General features: G+C 46.5%; 4 protein-coding genes across 11 annotated transcripts; 2 read left to right on the top strand and 2 right to left on the bottom strand.

Annotated features, from left to right (window-relative positions):
• Positions 1-702: 702 nt before the first annotated feature.
• Positions 703-16,964, bottom strand: bcl6b (BCL6B transcription repressor). 5 transcript variants are annotated; one of them, XM_061668665.1, is made up of 12 exons: positions 16,572-16,964; positions 15,903-16,222; positions 5,020-5,210; positions 4,576-4,794; positions 3,824-3,946; positions 3,590-3,737; positions 3,243-3,409; positions 3,059-3,138; positions 2,813-2,908; positions 2,604-2,734; positions 1,738-1,875; positions 703-1,642 (listed from the first exon to the last, which is right to left on the bottom strand). In XM_061668665.1, exons 2-12 carry the CDS (start codon positions 16,086-16,088, stop codon positions 1,502-1,504), a joined length of 1,620 nt encoding a protein of 539 aa, XP_061524649.1. In that variant the 5' UTR covers positions 16,089-16,222; positions 16,572-16,964; the 3' UTR covers positions 703-1,501. The 5 variants fall into 5 exon arrangements, with proteins under 5 accessions (XP_061524649.1, XP_061524650.1, XP_061524651.1 ...); XM_061668666.1 differs by lacking the exons at positions 15,903-16,222; positions 16,572-16,964 and adding exons at positions 5,588-5,670; positions 5,903-5,931; XM_061668667.1 differs by lacking the exons at positions 15,903-16,222; positions 16,572-16,964 and adding exons at positions 5,588-5,670; positions 5,776-5,797.
• trip6 (thyroid hormone receptor interactor 6) lies at positions 9,972-18,019 on the top strand. 4 transcript variants are annotated; one of them, XM_061668661.1, is made up of 11 exons: positions 10,056-10,142; positions 11,440-11,653; positions 11,988-12,091; positions 12,180-12,305; positions 12,957-13,487; positions 14,146-14,242; positions 14,322-14,491; positions 14,684-14,862; positions 14,953-15,073; positions 15,759-15,815; positions 15,896-16,613. In XM_061668661.1, exons 2-11 carry the CDS (start codon positions 11,449-11,451, stop codon positions 15,929-15,931), a joined length of 1,626 nt encoding a protein of 541 aa, XP_061524645.1. In that variant the 5' UTR covers positions 10,056-10,142; positions 11,440-11,448; the 3' UTR covers positions 15,932-16,613. The 4 variants fall into 4 exon arrangements, with proteins under 4 accessions (XP_061524647.1, XP_061524645.1, XP_061524644.1 ...); XM_061668663.1 differs by lacking the exons at positions 15,759-15,815; positions 15,896-16,613 and adding an exon at positions 16,621-18,019 and having other exon boundaries at positions 9,972-10,142; positions 12,180-12,293; XM_061668660.1 differs by lacking the exons at positions 15,759-15,815; positions 15,896-16,613 and adding an exon at positions 16,621-18,019.
• Positions 18,020-18,348: 329 nt separating this feature from the next.
• On the bottom strand, positions 18,349-19,845 carry sst5 (somatostatin 5). The gene is made up of 2 exons (XM_061668671.1): positions 19,178-19,845; positions 18,349-18,830 (listed from the first exon to the last, which is right to left on the bottom strand). Exons 1-2 carry the CDS (start codon positions 19,310-19,312, stop codon positions 18,654-18,656), a joined length of 312 nt encoding a protein of 103 aa, XP_061524655.1. The 5' UTR covers positions 19,313-19,845; the 3' UTR covers positions 18,349-18,653.
• On the top strand, positions 18,804-25,920 carry zpax4 (zona pellucida protein AX 4). Its single transcript, XM_061668659.1, is given in 17 exon segments — positions 18,804-21,383; positions 21,458-21,501; positions 21,576-21,665; positions 21,881-22,008; positions 22,071-22,208; positions 22,271-22,339; positions 22,593-22,730; positions 22,732-22,764; positions 22,833-22,929; positions 23,001-23,173; positions 23,396-23,740; positions 23,802-23,919; positions 24,018-24,223; positions 24,305-24,422; positions 24,621-24,793; positions 24,856-24,935; positions 25,480-25,920. Coding segments are annotated over 17 exon segments (2,274 nt in total). The 5' UTR covers positions 18,804-21,360; the 3' UTR covers positions 25,781-25,920.
• The last annotated feature ends 161 nt before the right edge of the window (positions 25,921-26,081 follow it).

The raw sequence follows: 26,081 nt of genomic DNA, 5'->3' as shown, positions 1-26,081 counted from the left end.
AAGAACACAACTTTGTTATAAAACACACACACACACACACACAAAAGAAAACATGATTTTCCTCTCCAAAAAATTCTGGGGCTCGTGCCAACATTTTTCCAAAGATTTTTTTTTTGCATCCATCGATTTTCCTTACCGCTTCTCCTCACAGAGGTCACGGGAGCGCCGGAGCCTATCGCAGCTAACTTCAGGCAGGAGGCGGAGCACACCCTGAACCGTTGCCAGCCAATCGCAGGGCACATATAAACAAACAACCAGTCGCACTCACATTCACACCTTGGGGCAATTTAGTCTTCAATGAACCTACCACGCATGTTTTGGGGATGTGGGAGGAAACCGGAGTGCCCCGGTAAAACCCACCCAGGCACGGGGAGAACATGCAATTTATATAATTTTTATTGATATAATATTTCTTACTCAAAAAATAATAATACTTGGCTAATAAGATGGATTTTTTGGGAAATATGACAATTTCTGAGAATTTTTTTTCGCGAAATACATAACCACAATACAAAATAAATATGATTTTCTCTAATTGGAAAAAAAGGAAATTTCCCCCACCCCCCAAAAAATTACCCACCCCCCCAAAATTTGTTTAAAAAAATAAAATAAAATAATAATACAGTCTGTCTTTCATATCGGTTCATAATTAAGAAAGTTCTCTTGGAGTGCTTGGTTGCGCATAAGAAATAAAGAGACATGTCAAGGCTCCAATTTAATTCAAATGACACAAATCATCTTTGTCCAGCAAATAAACCATCCATTTCCTGATTGTTTCTAAACAATAGTTTAACATTTCGACAGTTATATGCCCATTAAAGTCCTTTGCCCGCTTGGACTTCACCGGAGTCGGTATCGCTGCATAAATTATTTCAAAGAATACACGCAAGGGCGCCAGGCCTCAGACGCGTGCAGTTTAAATACAAATGTGCAAGCAACAGACGACGCAATCCCGATTCGAAGTGCTTTTTAACTCGATCGGTTCTCATATCGACACTGTTCAGACTTCCTTCAAACCGTTTGCGGTGAACCCTCGCTATTCGTGAGGAACCGATGCGAACAGCGAAAGATTCGCAAACACCGGGCCACCCCCTTATCACTGCCTATATTCATAGTTTCAACTCTAACTATACTCCAGACCACGGAATCGTTTTAGCTACGGCATGTTCTACAGAACCTGTTGCAAGTAGTTTCGTTGGCGAATGGCGAGGGTCCACTGTACGTACTCAGGCTCACACAAAACCTCCCTTTTGCTCCTTTCCCCGGTCTCGGCACTTGCTCGCAAACTCTTCACAAACCCACAAAAACACTTCCTGTAACATTATAATCCAACTTTTTCCCGACCTCGTCTCCTCAAATGCGATGCTCGGTGTGTGCTACTGCTTTTTACATGCGGCTAAAACCTCCTTTCAGGACCAACAACGGCTTTTGCTAAACGCGCTACTCTTAAAAAGCGAATGTGGGACTTTTGGGTGAAATTTCAGGATTGTCAGCTTTTCTTTCAGCAGGCCTGCAGAACGGGCGGGTAGGGCTCGCTCAGGACCCTGTAGCGGACCTTGGTGTTGGTCACGGCGCCGTGCTTCTGCCGCAGGTGAAGGCGCAGTTGGCTCTTGTGGCGGAAACGCAGGTCACACTTTTCGCACTGCCCAAAAAAGACGAATAAGAAGCCAATGGAGACTTGACCTTGTTTGGTTTTTCCTCGCGCCTGTTTTCAGCTCGCGCCACCCCTGGACTCACCGAGTAAGGCTTTTCGCCGGTGTGGATGCGCAGGTGGCTCTTGAGGGTCTGCAGGTGGCGGAAGCGGGTGCCGCACGTGTGACAGGGGTACGGCTTCTCCCCCGTGTGGATCAGGACGTGCGCTCGGAGGTGCGCGACCTAGGAGTGGGACTCGATGTCGGGTCAAGCATTCTCGGATTTGCGGGGTTAATCCTTGAAAGGATCAGTATAAGACAGACCTACGGCTATACTGTCCTGTAGACTCAGCTCCTCTCTCAGCTTCTCAGTACGGCTGTAATATTAATCGTTCTTCGCTGAGGATAAAGAATATATGCCTATCAGTGTTGTTATATGATCTGCTTTGTGTGGACTGCCGCATAGATGCTAATTGTTAGCCCATGTTCCTATGGTGTTTCCCATTGTGTGTTAGCATTGAGCTAGCGGAGGCTACGTGCAGGTACATCTCAATAAATTTTAAAGCTGTTAAACGTCCCCGTACGCCGATTAACCTGTACCATGCTCCAATAAACATTTTCCATATTCTTAAACACCTTTTAAACTCTGAAACTTACAGTGATGCAGTTACAGTTAACAGTTTTAATGTTTTAGGCTGGGGCGCGTTTATTTTACGACCCCAAAAAATTACAGCATACGCTCAAAATCCCACAAATTATGCGAGGTATGAATATGGACAACAACAACAAAAAAAACCTGTAACGCACTGAATCTGCCATAGGTGAACCGCGATATAGCGAGAAAAAAAACATTTGGGCAAAAAACCCATTTTGGGCTCATATTTGAAAAACGATTGTCCAAAGGAAGTATAAAATACAAAGTTTTCGGTATTGGTCATGGAAGGGTTAAAAGCCGTGCGCGTGAACCCTCACCTGTACGAATCGCGCGCCGCAGGTGTCGCAGCGGTACGGCTTCTCGCCCGAGTGGATGCGGGCGTGCGTCTTGAGGTTGGCGGGCCGGTTGAACTGGGCGCCGCACACGTTGCAGCGGTACGGCTTGTCGCCTGCCGGGTTTCAGATTTGTTGTGGGAAATGGACTTTGGATTGGCAGCACTGTTTTGGGAACTGTTTTGAAGCCTCACCCGAAGGGACGGTTTTGCCTCCAGCGTTGCCCGGGGAACCGCAAGGCATAGAGGAGCTCTCTTTCTTGACGGCCTGACGGCGGTAGTGAGTGGCGGCTGTGCAGTGTGAGGAAAAACAAGTATACACTTTTTGAATGAAGCCATTTAAGGACGGGAAGGGAGGGAGGGTCTGCAGGTGCAAGGGTGGAAGGAAGAATGGTAGGAAAGATGGATGAGAGCAAGGAAGTGAAAACATCTGGCCGTTACCTGTTCCCTCTTCCACGGAGGCGGGTGGCCCGAGGGGAGGGGCTCGGCCAGAACCCTCGTAGCAGGAGGCCCGCCCCTGTCTGGCGGGGAGTTAACGCTGTGAGATGACGGGCGTCCTCCGCACCAACCCGCCCCCCCCACCCCCACCCCCTCCACCCCCCGATTCCCCCCCCCGGCCGCTTACCTATCAATCTGACCGGGCACTTCTCCAGGCCACGCCTTTGTCACGGCCAGCGCGTGGCGTCGCGGCTCCTCTTTCGCTGAGGTCCCAGCGCAGAGAGGGTTGAGGACGATGAACTTGTATTTTTTCCAGTTGCACAATTTTGGGTCCAGTGTGGCTCTGGTGTCGCACTGGGGAAATAACACACAACACAATAAAACAGTCCCATTTGTTCAAACCCTGGAAAGTGGCGACGTTGCCCGCCGCTGCTGAATTTAACGTCAAGCCCTGACTTTTCACATCGGCGTTCTCGGCTTTTTAACCCATTTTTGTGCTTGAAGAATGTCATTGTCTATTGTGCCCGAACTCACCGCAAGATTTTTGTTGCAGGTTTCGGACTCCGCGGGGGAGCTGGGCTGGCAGCTGGAGCGCGCGGGACTGTCGGGAGACGGAGGGGGCGAGTCGGGCTCCTTTTTCAGCTCTTCCGAACCGGGCTTCCCCTCGGCCTCCCCTGGGACCCTTGAAAAAAAAAAACAGGTTGAACACTTTGACCATTCACACACACACACACACACACACACACACGCTACCGATATAGTTCTTACCTGACTGTCCCTGCTGCTTGTGGTCCAGGATGAGGCAGATCTCCACCTTGAGGGGCCACAGAGGCTACAGACACCCTGGGGTCCAGCTCCAATTGGGGGTGTCTCATGCTCATGTTTTCCCGGCTGCAAAATCAAGCAAATGGCAAGCAGTTGATTTTGAAAATGGACAATTGTCATCGGTACTAAATTAGGTTAAAAAAAAAACAAAAACAAACAAATAATGTGTATGGTCTATAGTTTTTTTTTAAATAATAAAGTAATAATTAATTCCATTTACTTATACCTAATTAACCAGTTATTTAATAAAATACATGAACCATTTATTTAATGTTGTAAATGAGAAGCAATGGTTAAATTAATGCAACAAATAAAGCAGTTGTTTTATTATCAAAAACCAATATTTTTATTTGTATTTGTATTTATAAATAATGTAATTATAATTAACAACTATTGAATGAAATAAAAAAAATTTGATCATTTTACTATTTAAAAAAAAAATTATTACAGGAAATCAATTCCACATTTATTTGAGGATAAATGAATGAACTTGAAAACAATATTACAAGTAAAGAAACGCCTACATTATATCATTGATGAAACAAAGAAATGAGTTTATTTCAATCATAAAACGATTGTAAATGTTTATTTTTTTATGAATGTAATTATAATTAATCAACCAATAACTTAATGTAAAACATTTAGACTCCCCCCCCCCCCCCCCCCCTTTTTTTCTTCCCCCGCCAGGACCTCACCAGTGCAGCCGCATGAATTCCCGGCAGGTATCCGCCACGTGGTCCATCTGCAGGTGGGCCGCCGCGGCGAGCACGCCGGGGGCGGTGGCGGGCGTCAGGGGCAGGCGGGACGTGTACATGAAGTCGAGCAGGAGGGAGACGCTGGTGGGCTCCAGGTGGCTGGGGAGGGACACGGTCATGTGCTGCGTGTGCCGCGTGTAAAGCGAATAGAAGAACCCGCTGAGGAAACAAAACAAAAAAAAAACAGAAAAAAAATATATATTTTTTTTGTATCTGGTGAAACATTTCGAGTGACATTCTAACAGTTAGCATTGATGGTTGCGGTTTTTGAACACAAACGGTGGCGCAAAACATGTAGACAGATCATACAACAACGACGACAACAAGTCATCACACCACAGCTGACGAGTGGCTGTTCATGGCATGCCAGAGTGGCGCACTTACCTGCAGGCCACCAGCACGGCCGAGTGAGCCCGTAGGCGCTCGTCGCCCACCGCCAGGGTGGCGTCCGTCAAGATGGCGCGGTGCCGCAGCTCGTTGAGGTTGAGCAGCACGTCGCTGCAGTGGCGGGTGAACTCCTTCACGTAGCCGGCGGACATCCCGGGTCCTTCCGCTCCCGCCGCCATTGTGTGCCTCTGTGAAGAAAAAAAACAAAACAAAAAAAACAACAAGAGCGTCAAAAACGAGCGGCACAAATGAGATTTAAAGCAGCGGTTCACTGCCTAAGTACAATTCAGTTGTGTTTCACTTTTAAGATCGATATATTTGGATTGAAACTATTTGTTTTCGAAAAACATTTATTGAGTTACTTTTATGTGCAACACACGTTCGTGGAATTATGCAAGTGCAGGTTTTTAAAAATGGATTTTTTTTTTTTTATTTTTTTTAAACATAACGGTGGTACGGAGAGGTCCAAATATTTTGGGAGATGGTACCCCATTTCAAGGAGCGCTCATTTCCAGTGCCGACCAATGTCATCAAAATCAAATGAAGAAATAAATGAAGTACCTACCAAGGTGTACAGTCAGCGAGCGAATAAATAGACACAAGTGTGCCAGACACATGTGTTAGGCGAGACCAGCTCCCTACTCGTACCTGGAAAAAGAAAAGCTTGATTTGACCTCTATTTTCATTTTTGGCGTGTTTTTTTTTTTTTTTTTCCCCTTTCTTCTTCTTCTTTTTCTTTTGCCCCCAACTCACCCCGACCAGCAGGGACGAGAACCGGCGTGCCCCCCCCCCCCCCTTCCCCCCCTCCTCCCCGCGCGCGGACCTCAAGCCCTTCGCCTCAGGCTCCTCCAGTCAAACAAGAAAGTGGGCGTGAGCTCACCTCCGCTTCCACTGGCGGCAGCAATGTGTGGGGATGGGCACACGGAGGCACGAACCCTTTTATAACGCCCCCCACCCGCCTTCTCGTACTTCCTTTTTCCTCAATGGCCCACGCGCAGGAAAAAGCCTGGCCCACCACTGTGGGCTCCAAGTATTTTTAGTGGGCTATTAGTTTGTCTAAACCCCCGTCGCGTTAGACCAAAGGAAAGGCAGGAAAACTCTTTTTTGAAAATGAGGATTCTCGGTGAGAGGCGCTACGTGCCTGATTGTGACGCGCCCCAAAAACACCCAAGGTTCCTCCAAGCGACGCTTTTCCCCGTGAGTCGCGCGGTGACCAACTCAAAAACACTCAAATCATCTTTTCCTATTCAAATAAATCGAAATGCCATTCATCGGTTCCCGCCGCACGTCGCGCTCCTTTTGGTGTGCTCGCCTTGGCCACTGTAATACACTCATACAGACACAAACAAAGAAGAGTTTCACAACTAAGTGACTCGCGAAGATGCTGGAATATCAGTCGTTTTTAGCTTAGGATAAAGACGATATCGTCACTATCAGCCGTTTCATATCTATACTATTGGTTTTTCCCCACGTGGTTTTGTCATTTTGACAAATTATTGACAGAAAATGACGCCTGTGAGTATTGTTATATTGCCCGTCTACATGTGTTGCTTCACTGTTTGCGTTCAAATACCTGTTACTTCAAGGGGGACTTAAGACCCCATCTGCTTATTTATTTATGAGCTATTCATTTATTCTTGCGGCAATGTTTTACGTGCCACCGCGAGTCGAAACACACGATTCTGATGGATATGGCGTTCGCGAAATAAGAACTAAACAGAGGAGTTCATCAGTTGTCATGCCTCTCAAAGGGGCCGCCATATTTGACGACGTCCCCTTTGCGTTGCCAACGTCACGTGTCCAAACCCCAACGAGCATAACCGCGGTTTGATACCATGATGGTTTGAATTTATTTGTTATTTTTTGTCGCAAGATAGCCTGCAGTGACGCTCACTTGCAAAGCGATGTGCTCATTGAAACTCTACAAACGTGTCATGATCTTGTTGCTATGTTTAGTCTGACAGTTTGACTTCAACTTGTTGGAGCAATAAACCGCTTGAAAGCCTCTTTTTTGGGGGAAAAAAATCTAATCCAAAAATTCTCGTATCTTTTATCTGGCGTGTTTTGCTCGCACGTCAAAGCAAAATATTGACCCAACGACGGCTTGATGCATCATCGTTGAGAAAACGGTTCAACGAGGCGGACGTGTTGTGAGGACAAAGAGGAAGGAAGCGAGGCAGCACCGTCGCTTAGAAATGGGGGACACCGCCTCCTTGATGGTGAAAAACAACCTTTTTCTACGCTTTGAGCGAAATGAAGCCGACAGATGTGAAGGAAACCCCCCCCCCCCTTCATCACAACACACACACACACACACACGCACACTTAAATGCATCCTGCAAAGCCGCTAAAAGACGTGGATGAAAACGCCTGCGCAGGACATCCGTCAATAATAAAGTAAGCAGGAGACGAGGGAGGAGAAAAGGTGACGAGGGGGATTCCAGGGGAGGGGGCACACGGGGTTCACATATGAGTAAAATAAAAAGGGCAGAAAGTTACCTCAAACTGGGTGGAAGATGGGTTCCAAGATACACTTATTAACTGGCACAAGATGAAGAAGCGCTGCCTCGTGCATAAAAAAGGGGGCATCTTCATCGAAAAAGTAGATTTGTGTTATTTTTTTAATCTTGAACTTTTTCCCCCCAAATTAAACAATTGTATTCTTGTAATATTACCAAATTCATCTCGGAAACATACAGCGTTTGATTAAAAAAAAAAAAAAAAAACTTTTTTTTTTTAATCTGGAAAATATGACTTTAATCTCATCATATTACAAAATTAAAAATATAGGATTTTTATCTTTAATGTACTTTATTCTCAAATTTGGATTGTAAATCTAAAAAATACGCAACTTTGTCTCAAAAAACTTTCTACCTCAGAAGTGTACTACTATTTACTAGAGACGTATGACTTTATTGTCCTAAAAAGCTATTTTAATCTAAAAAGATATTGTTAAAAAAAAATCCTCCCAAAAACAACTTTTTATTATTAGTATTATTTTTTTCTGGAAATTGCAACTTTAGTCGTAATAGTACAATATTAATCTTGAAAATATAAAACTTTAATTGAAAATGTAGTTTTTAATAATAAAAAAATACATGATTTTATTCTATTCGCATTAAGACACTCTCAAAGGTAGTCAAAATCTGACTTTTTTACTCAACAATATACTGCTCTTTACTCAAAAATTAGACTGTCATAAAAAATACAACATTGAAAACGACTTTTTATCTTGAAAAAATATAATATTTAATGTCATAATATTATGCATTTAAACCTGCAAATATACAACTTGGAGATACCTTTTCTTGAAAATGACAATTGTATTTATTCACTTATATTTCACTTTGATGTCCGCTTGTGTGCTTGATCCTTCGACTTCCGGAGTCACGTGCAGCAATTTGCCATTTCGATTTCTGCCGCAGCATAATGGACATAAGGCAATGAAGTGGAGGACAACATTTGCATTTTTTTTTTTTTTTTTTTTTTTTTTGCGGCACAGCAAATAACCAGATAGAGATAGGAGTGTCCGTGGAAGTTGTCAACTGAGCGTTGGATCGGTGGCGGGCTTTGTAGTAAAAGGAAAACGGGGTGAAAGAAAACAGAGCGGGTCTCGGCTGCTTCCAGGCATTGTGAGAACAACGGATGAGTAGAAGGGGGGGGGGGGGGCGGTTAAGGAAAAGTGAGAACATGAACTAAACGGGTTCTCCAATGGGCGGAAGCCATCCCGTCTGGCCAGTTGGCAAAGCTCGGGGTGACTTCCTGCATCTTCACATGGGCGTCAGTGTTCACGAGGCCCGAATCCGTCAAGCCGGTGCCAACGTGTTGACCAAAAAAAAAAAAAAAAAAAAACAACAACCAAAGACTTCCTGCAGCTTTGCGCCCGCGTGGACATATAAGGGCAAGCGTCTACCGGAGGAGGAAGAGCGGGATATCCCGCTCGGGGAGCCCCGGCCTTGTTTGCCCCGAGTGATGGCAAAATATGCAATACATGCGCGCGCCTATTTCAATGGGATCGCTGCCAGCGTGCGTTGGTTGCGGTCGATCAGAATGAAACAAGAGGGGAATAAAATGAAGAGAATTGCAGTTGCGCCGGTCATCCTGCATTCGGTTGCATAAACAAGGATGAGAAGAATAAAACAACATGAGATTAATGTTGTGTAGTTTTGCAATTAAGTGGTAATATGTCCAGAATAAAGTGGTACACTTTTTTTGTGGGGGAAAAAAATATATAGTTTGTTTTAATATGAGATTTATCACTGGAAAAACAAGTCATATTTTCCAGTTGCATGTTTTCGGGATTGAAGTCCACCTATTAGGATGTTTTTCTCCAAATATTACAACTTTAATCTTTCATATTTTTCTTTGAATATATTGGCTACCACGTTTTACCTTGAACATATTCAACTGCATTATTAGATTACAACTTTAATGTTGAAAATATAAAATTTTATACCTGAAAAATATGCTACTTTTTACTCAAGATATTACTTTATTCTCATAAAAATTTTTTTTTTGTAAATATGTGACTTTTATATTTCAAATATACAGCTTTGTAATACAAATTAAAATCTCAAAAATCAACATCTTTATACTCATAATATGACCTCAATATTTAGAATATGCAACTTTTTATTTCAAAAGATACTGCTTTTTATGTGCTTCTTCAATCTTGTAACTTTTTATTAAAGTGTACAGATTTTTTTTTCCAAAGTCTTTATTTGAAAGAGTAACTTTTTATCTCGTATCTATCTTTTTCTTTTTTTGCCATAACAACTTCAATCTGGGAAAAAATACTTCCTTTTTTTTCCATTCTCGTAAAATTACCAATATAATCTCGAAAATATCCGATTTAGTCGGTTTGTTTGTTGTTTTTGTCGAAACCTTCCCCGGTCACGCGCCCCTGCCACGCCTTCTCGCGCTCCGTGCGTGCGCGCACGTCGGCTGACGTCACACGTTGGGAATGCGTCGCGAGGAGGTCCTGTCCAAGAAGGCCTCCGGTCGCGATCCGAGGCAAAAGTAGGTTAACGACGCTACCCGAGCAAAAAGAGAACGTTTTATTCGCTGGCTACATCGTTTCGCTTGTAAGGTTTCATGGGAGCCGTGCGACATTTCTGGTGGTAAGCGTCCATTCTTTCGTTGTTGATTTATTTTAATTTGCTCGTGTTGTGAAAATTAGCCTGCAGCCAACATCGGTGTCATCTTGTTTTGTTTTTTTCCCCTCACCACTTATGAATCGATTCACATTTCTTATTTATTCACGCTTATTCTATTGTGATGTGTTATTGTGACGTTTCGGTTATTAATGCGATCTTCGGTGGGGGGGGGGGGAAAACAAAACGCTTAATCCAACGAGCTACACGCTGTTAGCCAAAGCCTTCAAAATAAAGGCGTGAGATGCATTTACTTCAGAATTGTGCGTCACTTTGCGAGAATTTCGTACACGAGGTACACTACTAAATATTTGAAATGCGCCGCCTTACAGCTCAGTTGTTATTTTTATTTGTGTACAGTCCCTTTTCTGTGTCACCAAATGTTACTGTGAAAGAAACGGAAGAAACAGCGGATTCTCCTTGTTTGACACCCTGCCATCTGCTTTTAATAAGTCAAATTTCACACATTCATAAACTCGTACAAAACAGTTGTCCCGTCCACACGGTGTGATTAAAAACACATTTAAGTGCGATATTACATGGGTTAGTATGTCTGCTTTAAACTAATGAGGACAAACGCAAAAAAAAAAAAAAAAAAAGTGGGTATATTTGTATGTGCCCTGCAGTGGGCTGGCAACCAATCCAGGGTGTACCCCGCTTCTCGCCCAAAGTGATGCTTTTGTCACCTTTTTACTAGTCCTTTATAATATCCCTTAAGCGTATTAAATAACATAAAAATTGTCAAAGCTTACATTTTTCTGGCAATATATATATATATTTTTGTTTTTTGTTTTGTTTGTTTGTTTGTTGTTGTCACAACGTCATCATTATAATCCTCTTAGCGATGAGGATTTATGACGGCGACACGACCCAAATTCTCTCAATCGGTCTGAGTGCGTTATGGGTTCGCCCACTCTTAATCTAAAATGGACTAAATTGTCAAGGATTGTATTGTTTTGAGCCAGGTGCTATCATGACACAACAGTTCCTATTTTGGAAATCCTTGCGATACTGGTGTAAACACACAAAGACAATAAGCATTGTGGGTGGCAGGCGGCGAGGGTACGGGAGTCCCAGCTGTGACTGTGCGTCCAGCGTGTTTTCGGGGGGCCCGCTGCTGGAAATCCCCAAACCTTTTCAACTGGCTGCTGCCTTCCTGCTCCGAAAATCCATTGTTTGCGCTGTCGTTGCCACGGGAAATGAAAAAAAGTGCGACACGTCCCTTCCGCTGGGTTCACCGGCCCCCTGTGTCAATCCACCGCAGAATACCGCCATGTCCGGTCCCACCTGGCTGCCACCGAGGACTCTGGATAGTCCCGAACGAGCCGTCCCCCAGATGTCCCACCCCGCCGGCTCGGCTATCTACCGAGCCCCCAGCAAGAAGGGCGCGCCTGACTTCCGGCCCAAGTATAGCCCTTATGACCAGAACGGAGGAGGAGCAGGGATGGCGACTCGGTACATGGCTACCGGACCAACAGGTAAGACACTGGAATGAGGATCGCTTAATCCTCAGGCCTTGTTTCGATGTTACCGGCCCCTCAGCTGTTTGTGCGGACATCGTCTTGTCATTTTAGGGCAATTCTGCGAGGAGGCATTACAGTGATCGATTTGAACAAGATTCGATCTAACCTCGCTAGTTTCACTCGTTATTCTGAAAAAAAAAAAAAAAATCAATCAATCTGTACACAGTTGGTCTGTTCAAAGTTGGGACGTTTGTAAGTCCGAGGCACCGCTGCACAAGCAACGACAAAGTCAATATTCCTTAAAACGTACCCTTTAATCATTCCCTATACTGGCTGTGTTCTGGCAAAGGCGGGCCCGTTCATCATTCGCCTGGCGATCACTATTACGCCCCTCCACACGGGCCCAAAGACGAGCGCAACTGGACCCCCCACGGGGACGGCTACGAGTTGATCGTAGGTGTCTCGTCGCCATCGGCCGCCGAACCTTCAGTTTGTCTGTTTTTGAAACGGGGGGGGGGGGTGGGAACATGCTCTCGTTCAGCACCGTGGCCCCGACAAGACCGCGGGCCATCACTCCAAGATCGACGCCGACATCGACTCGCTCACCGCCATGCTGGCCGACCTCGACGGACACCCGCAGGACTCCGGCACGCAAGTACGACACGCGGTGCGGCATTACACTTTTGCTCTTAAGAGTCGAGTTGCAACATTCCAGGAATTTTCAAAGTTGGAAACTTTCCACGGGACTTAACGGGAATACACAAAGAACATAAAATTCAACATAAATACAATAGGGAACTTCAATATAATTTGAACACATATTTTAGCATAATTACTAATAAAACAACCACCTTTCATGCAGGTACAAGGGTACTTTGACTTTCTGGCGTACCTACTGCGATCACCTTTTTGATAGTGATTTTTATTATTTGGGCTCTTTTGCATGGATGTTATGGATATCTGCTTATGGCAAAGCCGAATGCTTCTATTGATACTTAAAAATAACATCCACCCATGAATTTGCCCTCAATTCACAGTTAATTACCATCATTCGGATAGACATGTTCCAATCTGGACTAGTTTCCCAAATTCCCCAATTGAATTTACCATTGGAAATTAGCGTAAACCTTCCGGAAACCTACTGGAAGTTTTCCATCCCTTTGCAACCCTCATTAATCAATGGAGCAAATTCCTGGTTTATTCCCAATAGTTCCCACGACTTCCCTTGAAAAGCTACCAAATTTGAAAATTGACAAAATGTTGCAACTCTATTTGCACACAGGGAAAGGACGAAAATGTTTTTGTTTGATCTCCGCAGCTGTACGACAACGTGCCTTACAACAAATACCTCTCAGGGGATCACTACAACGCCGTCCCGCCTCAGAGCCGACCCAATTCGGGGTACCCTCCTCACCCCCAGAGCCAGTACCACCCGCCGTCATCGTACTCCGGCGAGCACCGCGCATCTCCCTACGCCGCTTCCCACCATCAGGACTACTACGCATCGGCCGCCTCCAAGCCGTACCCGCAGCCCGTGCCGGCGTCTTACACCACGGCCTCCACCCCCACCGGGCCCAGGTTCAGCGTGCAGGTCAAGACCGCCCAGCCCGTCACCTACTCGCAGGCGGGGAGGCAGGCCGAGCAGGCCTACACTCCGCCGCCGCCGCCGCGCCAACACACGCCGCGCCCGCCGCCTCAGACCGGCCCGGAGGACTGGTACCCAGCGCACCCCGGCTCGCAAGCTCAGGAGATGCAGAGGGGAAGAGGCGGCAAGGTGGCCTTGTCCAAAAGAGGGATGGAAAATAATCAAATGGGTGCGGCGCAGAGTCCTGCTTACCAGTCCGGCAAGGTGGGGGCAATACATCGGGGTGGGCGAGCCTCTTGGATCGAGAGTGTCATAGACAAAACAAAACAAAAAAAGTTCACATTAATATGAATTCACCTATTAGTCAAGATTAAGAAATACATGTAGAACCGTTACTCAACTGTTTTATGATTGGTTTATTTGCAATAAATTGTGTACATTGTAAATGAATGGGATTGTAAATTTAAAAAATGACAACAAACCTTATAAATAATAAAATACAAATATTTGATGTGTTGATTACAATAGGTCTAGTGCAAATAGTTACAATAAATCTATGCTAAATAATTAAATGAAGATTGATTAGTCGTCATTTACAGTAAATCTATTGTAAATAGAATTTAATTTTTTTTACAATAAATGAACTAAATTGCTTTATTGTTAAAATAAAATGATTTTTTTTAATTCACAATTGATTCATTGTAAATAACCATATTTGTAAACCAATTACAGATAAACGAATAAAAAAAAAAAAAGATGTGACTCGATGATGTACCTTCTGCCATTCGGTTGAGGAAATGCACTTGTTCTGTCTGTCACTATAGGTCGCTGGCATAGATAGATGAACAAAGATACAAATAAATAATAATCTTCTGAATACTCGATTGAAATGGAATAATTCTTTTTTGCTTTTTTTGTTCAGCGTGCGGCAGCGCCGACCCGTCCAGAAGAGGAGTTGGATCGCCTCACCAAGAAGCTCGTATACGATATGAACCACCCGCCCGCGGACGATTATTTTGGTAGGACCCGGCAGCACGTCACAGGAACCCCGGCGAGAAAACAAACGTCCCAACCGTTTCCGCTCTCCCCCGCTTCCAGGCCGCTGCGCTCGCTGCGGCGACAACGTAGTGGGCGACGGCAGCGGCTGCATCGCCATGGAGCAGGTGTTCCACGTGGAGTGCTTCACGTGCATCACCTGCCACGCCCGCCTGCGAGGGCAGCCCTTCTACGCCCTGGACAAGAAGAGCTACTGCGAGAGCTGTTACATTGTGAGTGACGGCACCGCGCTCGCAATGACGGAAAGCAGCACAGTTTACTCGTCAGGTTTGATCGCTTACGAGAAGGCCAATAGTGTCAGTCGTGGTGGGGGAAAAAAACACGACGAGATAAACGCAAAAACGGCTTTCTGTCCGCAATGCCGCGAGGACGTCGAACTGAAACCGTTTTCCCTCTCTCGTCAGAGTACATTAGAGCAATGTTCGAAGTGCTCCAAGCCCATTTTAGACCGCATCCTGCGTGCCATGGGGAAGGCGTACCATCCTCGCTGCTTTACATGCGTGGTGTGTAACTGCTGCTTGGACGGCGTGCCCTTCACGGTGGACGCCACCTCGCAGATACACTGCATCGAGGACTTTCACAGGTACGCACGCACGCACGCACGCGCACACACACACGCTCGCACGTTTACCGAGCGCCGCTAACCAAGCTGTGCCCCCCCCCCCCCCGATAGGAAGTACGCGCCTCGCTGTTCTGTGTGCGGTGAGCCCATCATGCCCGAGGCGGGTCAGGAGGAGACGGTCAGGATCGTCGCGCTGGACCGCAGCTTTCATGTCAACTGTTACGTCTGTGAGGTGAGTCGCGACTTTTTGCCCCTTGGTCGTGCCTGAACTTTTGTTTGTGTTCAGGAGTTCAATTATTCAACACAGTTGTTTATGTAACATGGCTTCACGATTGTGTCCATGCTCGGTGCACGGCGTTGATACTTTGCCGATTACTCTTTTGTGTTGTTGCAGACCGCAGTAAACCAATCCAAACAGAATACCAGTCTCCATTTCTCACGGTGTCTTGGTTCCGAGGAACTATGTTGAAGTGACTTTTGAGACATGGAGACATTGAGGGAAAAAAAAAAAAAAACAATCACTGAGCAGTAAAGGGTTGCTAGCTTTTTTTTTTTTTTTTTTTTTAACAATTGTGCAAAAAGATGCAGAGTCCTCAAGCACTTAGAGCACTTCGAATGACTAATAGTGCAATGACCGTTGTGCAAAGGGCGCCGAGACTTCCGGGAGCGTATGCGGTTTAAAGTGACGAGTCGCGCGATAATCTGGGACAATGTTGATTGTGCAAATGTTGCAGATACTCCTCAATCAGTGTGCAAATGTTGCAGATACTCCTCAATCAGTGTGCAAATGTTGCAGATACTCCTCAATCAGTGTGCAAATGGAGCAGATGCTATCGGTCAACAGCAGATATGCAAATAGTGCAGCGCGGCGAGACTACGGCAGCGAGTGCACGAGTAACGTATAATTGGCCCCACAGAAATGCGACAACGAACTCAAGTCAAAAAATTGCCAGCATGTTGCAAAGGAATCGGAGGTTAGCTGTTGAAGAAGTTGATCGCAAGAGGAGACAAGCTGTTGGAATGTCTGCTAGTTCCCGTTTGCATTGATCGGTAGCGCCTACCTGAGGGAAGGAGCCGGAAGAGCCGGTGACCGGGATGAGGAGTGCAAGTCCGACCATCCTCCTGAAGTCCACGATCTTCTCTGCAGTCTCGAGCGTGTTCGGCTCCAGGTTGCGTCGGCCGCACCGCTTCCTGTCGCTATGCGGACTCGTCACCGTCCTTGATGAGGCCGATGACAGCGGCGTCATCTGCAAACTTCAGGAGTTTGACAGCCGGGTGCGCTGAGGTGCAGTCGTTCGTGTCGAGAGAGAAGTGCAGCGGAGAGAGGACGGTCACCGATAAAGGATGCCGACAGCGTCCGCGTATTCATCCGGGCTGCCAGCTGAATTTTCAAAGACAACTTTGAAGTTCCATCTCCGCTACATTGGTCCACTTTTTTCACTATCGGCTTCGCGCATTTAAGTTCTTGTCTGTACGTCGGTATTAAATGAATGAAGCAGTGTTCAGACGAGGCCAGGGCTGCACGAAGTTTGGCACGGTGTGCGTTTTTTTTTTTTTTTTTTTTTTTCTTCGTAGTCGAGCAGTGGTCCAAAATGTTATTTTCACTGGTGGGAAGAGTCGACGTGCTGCTTGTATTTAGGGAGTTCCTGGTCGAGTTTAGCTTTGTTAAAGTCCCCCGAGAATAATGAGCGGCCAGACGAATAAAACGGAAGAACATGCTGTCAACACACCCGAAGCGTTGGTTTGGCGTGGGGCTGACCGTAATCTCGTCTTGACCAGGAATGCAGCCTGCTGCTGTCCTCCGAGGGCGAAGGTCGTGGCTGCTACCCGCTGGATGGCCACATCCTGTGCAAGGGCTGCAGCGCCCGGCGGATCCAGGACCTCTCGGCCAAAATCTCCACGGACTGTTGAGCAACGCGCTGTGGGACATGTTTAAGCTTTTTTTTTTTTTTTTTTTTTTTTTCTCTCTCTCTTTTGTACATCACACAGCTTTAACAGTCCTAATCCCCCCTTTTCTGTTCTATTATTTGCTCGTCTGTGTGTTGTGTTACTGATCCAAATGCGTTGCAGTGAGGTAGTAGTCGTCGTCATATTTCGGTACATATTTCGTCCTGCAGCGCACAAGTTCTTGCACACTAATTTCAAACTGCAGGATGACAGGAAAAAAAAAAAAAAAAAAAAAAAAAAAAATCCAGATTGCCTCAGAACACGCTGACTGTGACTTCGACATTTGAACAGGCTGTGTCGTAGCCTCGTAGAATTGTAGGTCCAAGGAATGTAGTATTTAACAGTGAATTGGTTTGAGAAGTTATAGCCGTGACAAATGTGAAAAAGGAAAAAAAAAAAAAAATAATCTTTCTGGATTGTTACTCAGAACGGTGCGATGAAGTCGGCGGTTAGAAAGGAAAACGGGGTGAAAACAGCCACGGAAAATGACACATCTGGATTTCTTCCTCCCACGTGGATGTTTGCACTTACGTCGCATGGAGGCGCACGCATGAGATGCGGGGGCACATTTTGGAATTGTGGCTGCAACAGAAATAGAATGTGCACAACGTTTTTTTTCATGAAATATGTGTGAATGCAAAAATCATTTGTGGCCATAAAATACCAAATTATGGCTACGAAATATGTAATGTGCCACGAATTGGGTACGTACGCACCGAATATTCCATTTTGTCTCTGGAACATCTCGACATCTGCGTAAGCAAATGCCAAATTTTGGGATTTCATGGCCACAACTGAGCATTTTGGGCACACTTTTTATCGATGTTGTTGCAACAATTAATTTCTTCCCCCCCCCCCCCCCCCCCCCCCCCCCCTCTTGCGCGCCAACATTTTGTGAGCCTTTGCAGTTACAGTATTTGCTACCGTCCCTTCCCGTTGCATTTGTGTCCTAAAGGGCTAAAAACCTTTTTCAGTCAGATTGTTGATCCCGCTCTTGTGAAATGATCGCAATAACTTCTTTTTTTTTTGTTTGTTTTTGTTTGCGCGTCTTTTCAGTCAGAATGTTCTGTCCAGTTGCACAATCAGCCATGTTTGCTTTGGCATTTTTTTGTTGTTGTTGTTTTTTTTGGGTGTGAGAGTGTCTCCGATTTGAAATGCTGTGAAGTGGAGCTCACGGTACTGCAGCGTGTCCTTTTTTGGCAACCGAATAAATTTATTATTATTATTGTTATTATTATTATTATTATTGTTTTTTTAAAAAAAAGCAGAAGTGTCTTGTGACTGACTCAACTAAGCGCAACATTTATTTTCTATTGATTCAATTTCGATCATTTTGCGACAATGTAGTCACTCTACACCTCGTATGCGTGTGTAAATCTCGTTCCCGCAAAATAACCTAACTCACACCCATTTGCATTTAAACCCCTCGCAACAAAGGTGAGCGCACCCCAAAGTGAAACTGTCTAAATTGGGCTCACTTGGCCATTTTCCCTCGTGGTATTGTTTGACTCCTTCAATGCATGGTGTACATCTAGCTTTTTAAGAAGAAAAATACCACACTGATGATGTATGAAGCAGTTTTCCCCAACTCTTAATGAGCCAAGGCGCATATTTTATCATCAAATCTCACAGCACACCACCCATGCCACAAAACGTATATGCACTGAACTGATTTTTTTTTCTCAATTTACTCACAAATTAACTTAACGTGAACTACAGTATATATGTCGCTTGCATCGATAGCCGAACAAAGGTGCAGTAAATGAACTGCGTTCATTCCCACTTGGAAAAACTCAAAAAGTATCGCATATGTTTGGCGTTGTAGGTTTTGAACACAAAATAATGCAATGAAAATGATCACGGTGTCAACAGGAGGTGAAAGTCTTCCAGAAGAAGTTGCGGCAACCCGCCTTGCGCTCTCTTTGGGAGAGCGGGAGGTGTCGCCGCATCAACGCCACGCCGACGCCCAGCTCGGGGAGCGCCTCGTCCCTCGCCGCCGCCGCTTCGTAGAGGAGCCTCAGCAGGAGCGAGCGAGTCAAGGCCTAAAAAAAACAAACAAACAAAACAATTCCAGAAAGAATTCATTCCTTTTTTTTTTTGTGCTTCATTTCTGTGTCCCTTCAAAATAACAAAAGCTGTCAAGAAGTTCAAAGGTTTGTACTTGCAATTTAAAGAAAAAGGACATGAGGAAAAGAAAGTAAGTAGTCAGAAAAACAAGATGCCTGGAAAATATACTGTCATGATTTGTCATTTTAAGACTTGACTGACTTGGTGTTCGTCATCTGCACTTAAGTAGAAGTACAAATGCAAGAATGTGGAAGGAAACAAGGAAAAAGGTGGGACAGGTGCGTTGAAAAGTGCCCCTGAAGTCGTGCCGTCGCCGACCCACCTTGTCGAGTGCCGCGTCGGCGCCGAGGCCCTCCGCGAGCCGGTCTGCCGCGTCGGGGTCGCCGGCGCTGACCCGCGCCAGTGGCCCGGCGGACAACAGAAGCACAAGCAGCACGCGCGCCTGCGGCTGAAGCATCCCTGCGAGATGGTGTGACGCTCGCTCGGGCACGCCGGGGCTGATAAATAGCCCTCCTCCTCCTCCTCCTCGTCCTCATCCTCGCCACGCCATTGGCTGAGGCTGAGTTGCTTGCGGGGGAGCGAGGAGGAGATGAAAGCGTCACCAGAGTTTTGCTTCGTTAGCTGTTGTGAAAAGCGACTGTTAAATGTGACAGCGTGTCGGTCGAGCGGGTGGCACGTCCGCATCGCAGTCGAAGGTTCCGGGCTCGAATCTGAGCTCGGCTTCCTCCCGCAATCCCAAAAACACGCATTGTTCGCTTCATCGGAGACGCTAAATTGCCCGTAATGTGAGAGTGGGGGGCTGTCTATTTGAATCTTCCGCGCAGCTCGGGTCGTGTCGGTCAGGATTAGCGCCACGTCGGTGTCCGAGCGCGACGCGAGGCCCCCGCACGCTGAGGCGCTTTGTTCATAATGACACAGAGTGTGACTCAAATGTTAACGAACAACAGCGAAGGCCAACACTCCGCCAACCTTCCCGCCGTCGGCGGGCTACGCGACGGGGGGGCCGTGATGCAAATGTCAAGGCATCCTCGACAAACCCTCGCAACGGAGTGCGAGCTGGCCACTTCATGATCTTCACCACGGATCAATTCGAGGACGACTCGACTCGTTACGAGCGACCGTCGACGCGGCGCAAAAATGCGTCTGCGCCTTGTCAGGGTTAATTCGCCGAAACGGGAAGTCCCCTCGCCCCCGCAAGGCCGTGACTCAATTCCTGCCGTAGCGACTTACTGTTTGTCATTTGCTCAGCCAAATCGCATATTTGCCGAGAAGCCATTTTGAAATGTATTGGAAAACGAGAAGAAACACAGGACAAATTCAACACGGCGATTTGACCTTTGCGGATTGCGCGACCTGGATGACTGAGAATCTACACAGGCAAAAAGAGAAAGCGCCATTTTTAGGTTGCATAGTGCTATTTGTATTAATATTGTGAGAATTCAAAAATCACTTACTTACTACTGCGCTAACATAGGTTAGGCCCGGGGTACTCACTGATTTTTATTTGTTTTTATCTATTCATGGCCTCAAAGTGCTTCTATACAAATATTTACTCTATTTGTCCTTAGTGTTTTTCATTTACATATTTGTATATTTTTGGGCCAGAATTGTTTGAATAGTTACTGGAATTCTCACACTTCTAAGTTCAAAACAGCATTGGTGTTCCCCGAGCTTCGCATTTGTGGCGCTGCGGATGGTCGTGAGTTGATAAAAGAATTTAAAAAAAAAAAGTTACATTTTCATTTGAACACGGTGTTCATTTAATTTTAGTTTTACTCGAATTACAGTAACAGGATTGCAAATCAATTCTAATGTTAGCTGTTTTAGCTGCTATGCTAACTTGTCAAGAACAGCTGGCTATGAGCAATTGAATTGTTAAAAAATAACAGAAAAGAAAAACTGATTTGAATGTTTCTTTTCCAGATCATGTGAGCAACAAAGTTGTGTTGCTTTGAGCGGCACACGCATGACTGAGTCACGGAACTCACTTTTTTTTTTCCCTCTTCCTCGATCTAAAAAGGTTTCTTCCAGAGTTTTGCACGTGTTGAGAGACATCACCTCAGGGGCATAATTAGTCAAATCAAATAAAATATGTCTGTGGCCAAAAGAAATGTTTTCGCAATTACAAGGAGGGAATGCCAACAAAATTATACGCAAAAAGCTGATTTAAAACGGGCTTTATTTGTTATATTTGATATGTAAGTTGGTCATCAAGAGGGAGGGACAAGAGAAAAAAAATAAAAAAAATCGGAATCACTTTTACTACAGACGCATTAATATTTTGTCTCAAGACAACAACTCGTGCATGTTTCTGGATTTTGTGCATGGATTATTTGAAATTCCGATGAGAGGGACGGAAAATGCCGTCCAATCCTGGAGCGGCCCGCAAACAAGTCGCTGCCGACTGATTGTTAACGAGCGTCACACTCGGGTGTCGCGACGAGGGCCCTCCGATTGGCCGGTGGGTCCCATGAAAAGCCGGTCTCAGGCGGGCCGCACGCAGCGATGGCTTGGATCTTTGATTTGTGGTAAGCCGGTGCCGTGACAAGGCCACACAAAGATCGAACTGTTCCTATATTTTTTGTGCGGCTCTGTCTTGCAGGGTGGTGTCGCTGCTCTCCGCGTTGGCGGATCCCGTTCCCGATGGTACGGAGCGAGGCCCAAGGAAAGACCCGCGCTTCGGAAGCGCCATTTGAACAATTGAGCGTTTTTGCCCGCAGGTGTCCTGGACATGGAGTGTCACGATAGGTCCTTCGTGATAGCTGTGGACCTCTCGTTCGCCGGGGACGATGCTCGCTTCGAGGCCGTCGGTAAGTCCGGCTGTGGTTTTCCGATCGGCCTCGTGTTTCTCAATAGATTTTATTTTTTTTGGGGGGGCTGAAATTACAGAATTGGTTTGAAACTGAACACGGTTTATTTTGGTTTTGGTGTTGTCTGCTTTGGGATTGTCCATCCCATTGGTTAATTGAGTCCCAAGCATTATGAGTCATTAGTTTACCGGTGACAATCGGTTTGCTTCTCGCAGACGGGACGGGCGCGTACGCCATCACTGAGCCGTACGCGGCCAAGTGCGGCTACACGGTCACAGTCTCCCAGCCGAGCGGCCTCGTGGAGCTGCGCTCGTCCTACTTCAGCTGTCACACGGACAAGCAGGTATCTGGCAAACGCGCGGTGAAATCAGACAAACCTAGTGACGGCTTTACCGGTTTTCTTAGGATGATCGAGTGTTCACGTTCAGCTTCAAGCTGTTGGTGACACGCGAGAGGGATGCGGTCTACACGTTGAACAAGACCTGTTCTCCATCCCTGGCGTGGTCTCCTCGAGAGGTCTCCTGCGAGCTCAACTACATGGAGGTAGGCCTGCTTGCTTCAGTCGAGCACAATTCAGTTCCAGATGTTTGCCGGTTTGTTCGCAGGTGTTGGTCAAGAACCAAGTCTCGTGTGCTGCCGGGAAAAAGGACGACAACTGGAACATTCTCAGACATGTGAGCTTGTGTAACTTTACTGTCACCTCCATAATAACGCGACATGTCTTCACTACTGGCAACAAAAGTGAGTACACTGTCCAGTTTCCAGGTGGGGGTCAAGATGCTTGACACCATCTGAACCTAAAGTTTATCTTGGTCTCATCAGACCACCGGACACTGGTTCCAGTCAGTGATCCATGTCCTTATTGAGATTTTCTACACTTGCATGTGTCCCATTTGGCAATCTTTGAGATGTTCTTGTTCCCGGCAGGCGCACAGCTCGTCCACTTCAGACTGGCAGGTGATGTTCCAGAGGGACGAGGACGAGATTGCGCCGACGAGCCTCTCGGACGCCCGCAAGCAAGGGTACGCGTTTGAGGTGACCGACGGCAGGTTCATGTTCCGCGCCCCCTTACGGACAGCCAGATTCGTTCATTGCCATGGTCAGAACTCTGGAAACATTTTCAAGTCCGTCCCTTTGCAAACTCTAACCGCCATCACGTCGTCTCAGGTGAACAACATCCCGGTCGAGGTGGTCCACGCCACGCTGTTCTCCAGACAACGCTGGTTGGTCGTCATGGTGGACCTGGTGGCTGCATGCTCCACGCGTCTGTATTATTTCACTTGCCTGCAATGTCATCCTACCGCTGCCCCTCGTCACGCCTCACCTCCTGAACAGACCAGGGCGCTTACGAGGACGGCGGCCACGTGGTTTTCAAGACTCCCGAGGCGCCCTATCCCGGTCCCGATGTCACACGGATCCGCGTCGGGTTCGACGGCGCTGACGTGGTGACTGAGAACGAGACGGTCCAAATTAGAATTCCCTTGGACGTCAAGGGTGGACTCAGGAAGGTCGGTATTCAAAGGTGACTGGTGAAAGTACTCGCACTCTGTTCTTAACTAGCAGTAGGACCCCCTCGCAAACGAGATGTTGCGTCTCAAGGGGTTTATCTCTTGTAAATGAAGAATGAAAGGTTGTTTGAAAATGCGGAGACCTGCACAATCTGCTTAAGTAAGCCTACTTCCAGACACAATTTCAGAAAAAGATGAACTTGTTTGACGTTCCTTTTGTAGAGCTTTGCGAGCGGCGGTCTCTACGAGTTCTACACCTTCCATCTCGACCTGGAGCAAATGTTTGAGGACGACGAGGCAGAGACCAGGCTGCGCCTTCGCCGGATTCTGACCACGCCCCTACTGCCGCGCCCTCTTTTTACCCAAAACCGAAGCGTCGTCGAGGAGCGGCTCTTCCAGGTCTACCTGGGCGACGTGCCAGAGGACGTCCGCTTGATTTCGCTCCGGCTCAACGGGCGCGAGGCGCCGTTCACCAACTCGTGTTCGTTCGCCGACGTCGCGCAACCCGCCCACGGCCACGGGTACTTGCTGAACGTATCATTTGACGATCCCGCCGTCACCCAGCAGGTAGACCCCTCGTTCGACTTAGTCGGCTGACGCGGTCCCACTCATGAGCGTTCTCCCTTAGTACTACGAAGTGTACCGAACTCTGCAGTACAGTGTGGACATCAACTACACGCTGAGTGTTCTGCCAGAAAACGAGCTCTACTACCACTCTGTGAGCGTCACGGCACTGGCTGGCCCCTGTGAGTCAAAGATTTGGATGAGTACAACGAACCCCGGTGGGGGGAACACAATTTTGAGCACTGATTCGATAATTGTGAATTCCGCGTCCGATTTTTAGCTCCTCCAGTGCTGGATGCGGTCTGCTCTGAGTCGGGCATCCGCTTCAACGCGGACCGCTGGGCTTTCGACTTCCTGTGGTCCATCGGCGTGGGCTCTGTCACCCTGACGCCAGAGCTGGCAACGCAGCGGGGCTACGAGATGAGAAACGATAGTCAGAGACTGCAGCTGGACGTGCCGGTCTACTCTCAAGGCTTTCGCTACGAGGTTGGGGTGGCTTGGATCTGATACGATTCGGTCCCGGCTTGGAGAACTCCGGACTGATTATTTTTGTTGTTGTTGTTGTAGGAAATCACCCTGAAGCGGTTCTTGGGCACTTTTGAGATCCTTATAAAAGAGCGTCTAACATCGGCTGTTCAGAGATCCATTACAAAGACTTGTCCTTTTGTGACCTCTGAACTTATTAGTAAGTACGGCTGCAGTTATTGAGGATTCTACTGATAATCCCAGCGAAGTCATCGATTTAAAAACTAGTTCTATTTCATTAACACTATGGTCATGTAAGGTGGAGGTATTTATGTCCACTTGGCATTTTACTGTCGTATCTGTGACTGTGTATGGCTTTAAAAGTACGGGTCCTGGTGAGTGACGGGGGTCTTTTTAGTGTGTTCGACTGACGGGAGGATGACCGTGGTGGCCGACTTGTCTCTGATCACCCCGAGCGGCGCGACACCGTCCTCAAGCAACCTACTGGACGTTTTCTGCGGCCCCGCAGAGGCGGATGACGCCAGGGCGCTTTTCTCTTTCCCGCTCAATAGCTGTGGCTCCAAAGTCAAGGTATTCGCACGACGAACTTGTGTGTGTGAATTCTGAAATGTTTCCTCCCCCTCTCCCTTTAGCTCAGCAAGGGGAACGTGATTTATCGCAATGAGATTTTCTACAGCAAGAATTCGGATGACTCCGAGGAGGCCAATGAGAGGTTTGTGTCTGCTGCCCTCCATTTTGTGAGTCCACTAATCTCACACATGCTCAGGTCACCATGCACGAATTCACCTATTTGCTTAAAAAAAAACTTAAATGCCGCCAAAGCCCCCACATACACGAAGCACATTTAAACATTAAAACTATTTTTAATTGTAAGCCTAAATTGTATACAAGAGTAATGTTTGGGGGGGGAAATTAAGTATGCAAAAAGGAGGCAGCGGTTTTATACTGAGTATTGATTGTAAGCTACTAGGATGCATTTTGAACATGAATGCTGTTTAAATATAGGAAAACGAAAAGCTGCCGAAATGTTTCATATTCTTTATCCTTTGCGAAGAATGATGATTTCTGCTGAGATGTTGTCTCCGTATTGGTATTATACTATGCCCAAAGCACACACACCAGAAGGAGCAGCATAACCATTGAATTGAAGCAAAAAGTGAAATTATTTTTTTTTAAATTCTTACATCGTTTGTCTCAAAACTCGGCGAATGCTGATGAGTGTGTGGGCGTACTGTACACTGTTGATCTGCTTCCAGGTTGGTGGTGCAGTGCACGTATCCTCTGGAAGGCCTCCACCGGCTCTTCTCCACGTACAGGTTCGAGTCGGACGACCCGGGCACGGGTAGCGTCTCCAGCGGGCGGCTCACGGCAGGATCCGGTGCCGCGGCTCTACGCGGTCCCGTCGCCACCGCGAGAGCGCTCCCCACGCCGCCGAAGACGACTGCCGCGAGGACCGCCGCGGCTCCGGTCCGGAAGCGTCTGGGCTCCAATCCCGGTGTGCACTACATCCGGGTGTCCAAACATGGCAAACCTCACCCTGCTGTTCGAAAAGGTTAAGCAACCTGAAGTTGGTCAAATTGTCCTCCTGCAATAAAACTCCAAACTGTTCCATTTCTTCACGCGAGCGAAAGGATGGAAGCTTGGCAGAATTTGAAGTGATGACTGCATTTCATTTTTTTAACCATACATTCAATAAAAGTGTATGAAATCTTAAGTGTTGTGAGTCTTATTTATTTTAAAAGACCATATAATCGCTTAAGCTCAACCGTCAATGGTACACTTAAGATTTTGTTATATACTTTAGTTTGTTTTGTTTTCGGTACTCAAGCAGCTACAAAACACTTAACAAAAAAAATAA

This window comes from Phycodurus eques, chromosome 23 (assembly GCF_024500275.1).
Source record: "Phycodurus eques isolate BA_2022a chromosome 23, UOR_Pequ_1.1, whole genome shotgun sequence".
Classification (NCBI taxonomy): Eukaryota; Metazoa; Chordata; class Actinopteri; order Syngnathiformes; family Syngnathidae; genus Phycodurus; species Phycodurus eques.
This window is presented reverse-complemented; position numbering and strand designations above follow the sequence as displayed.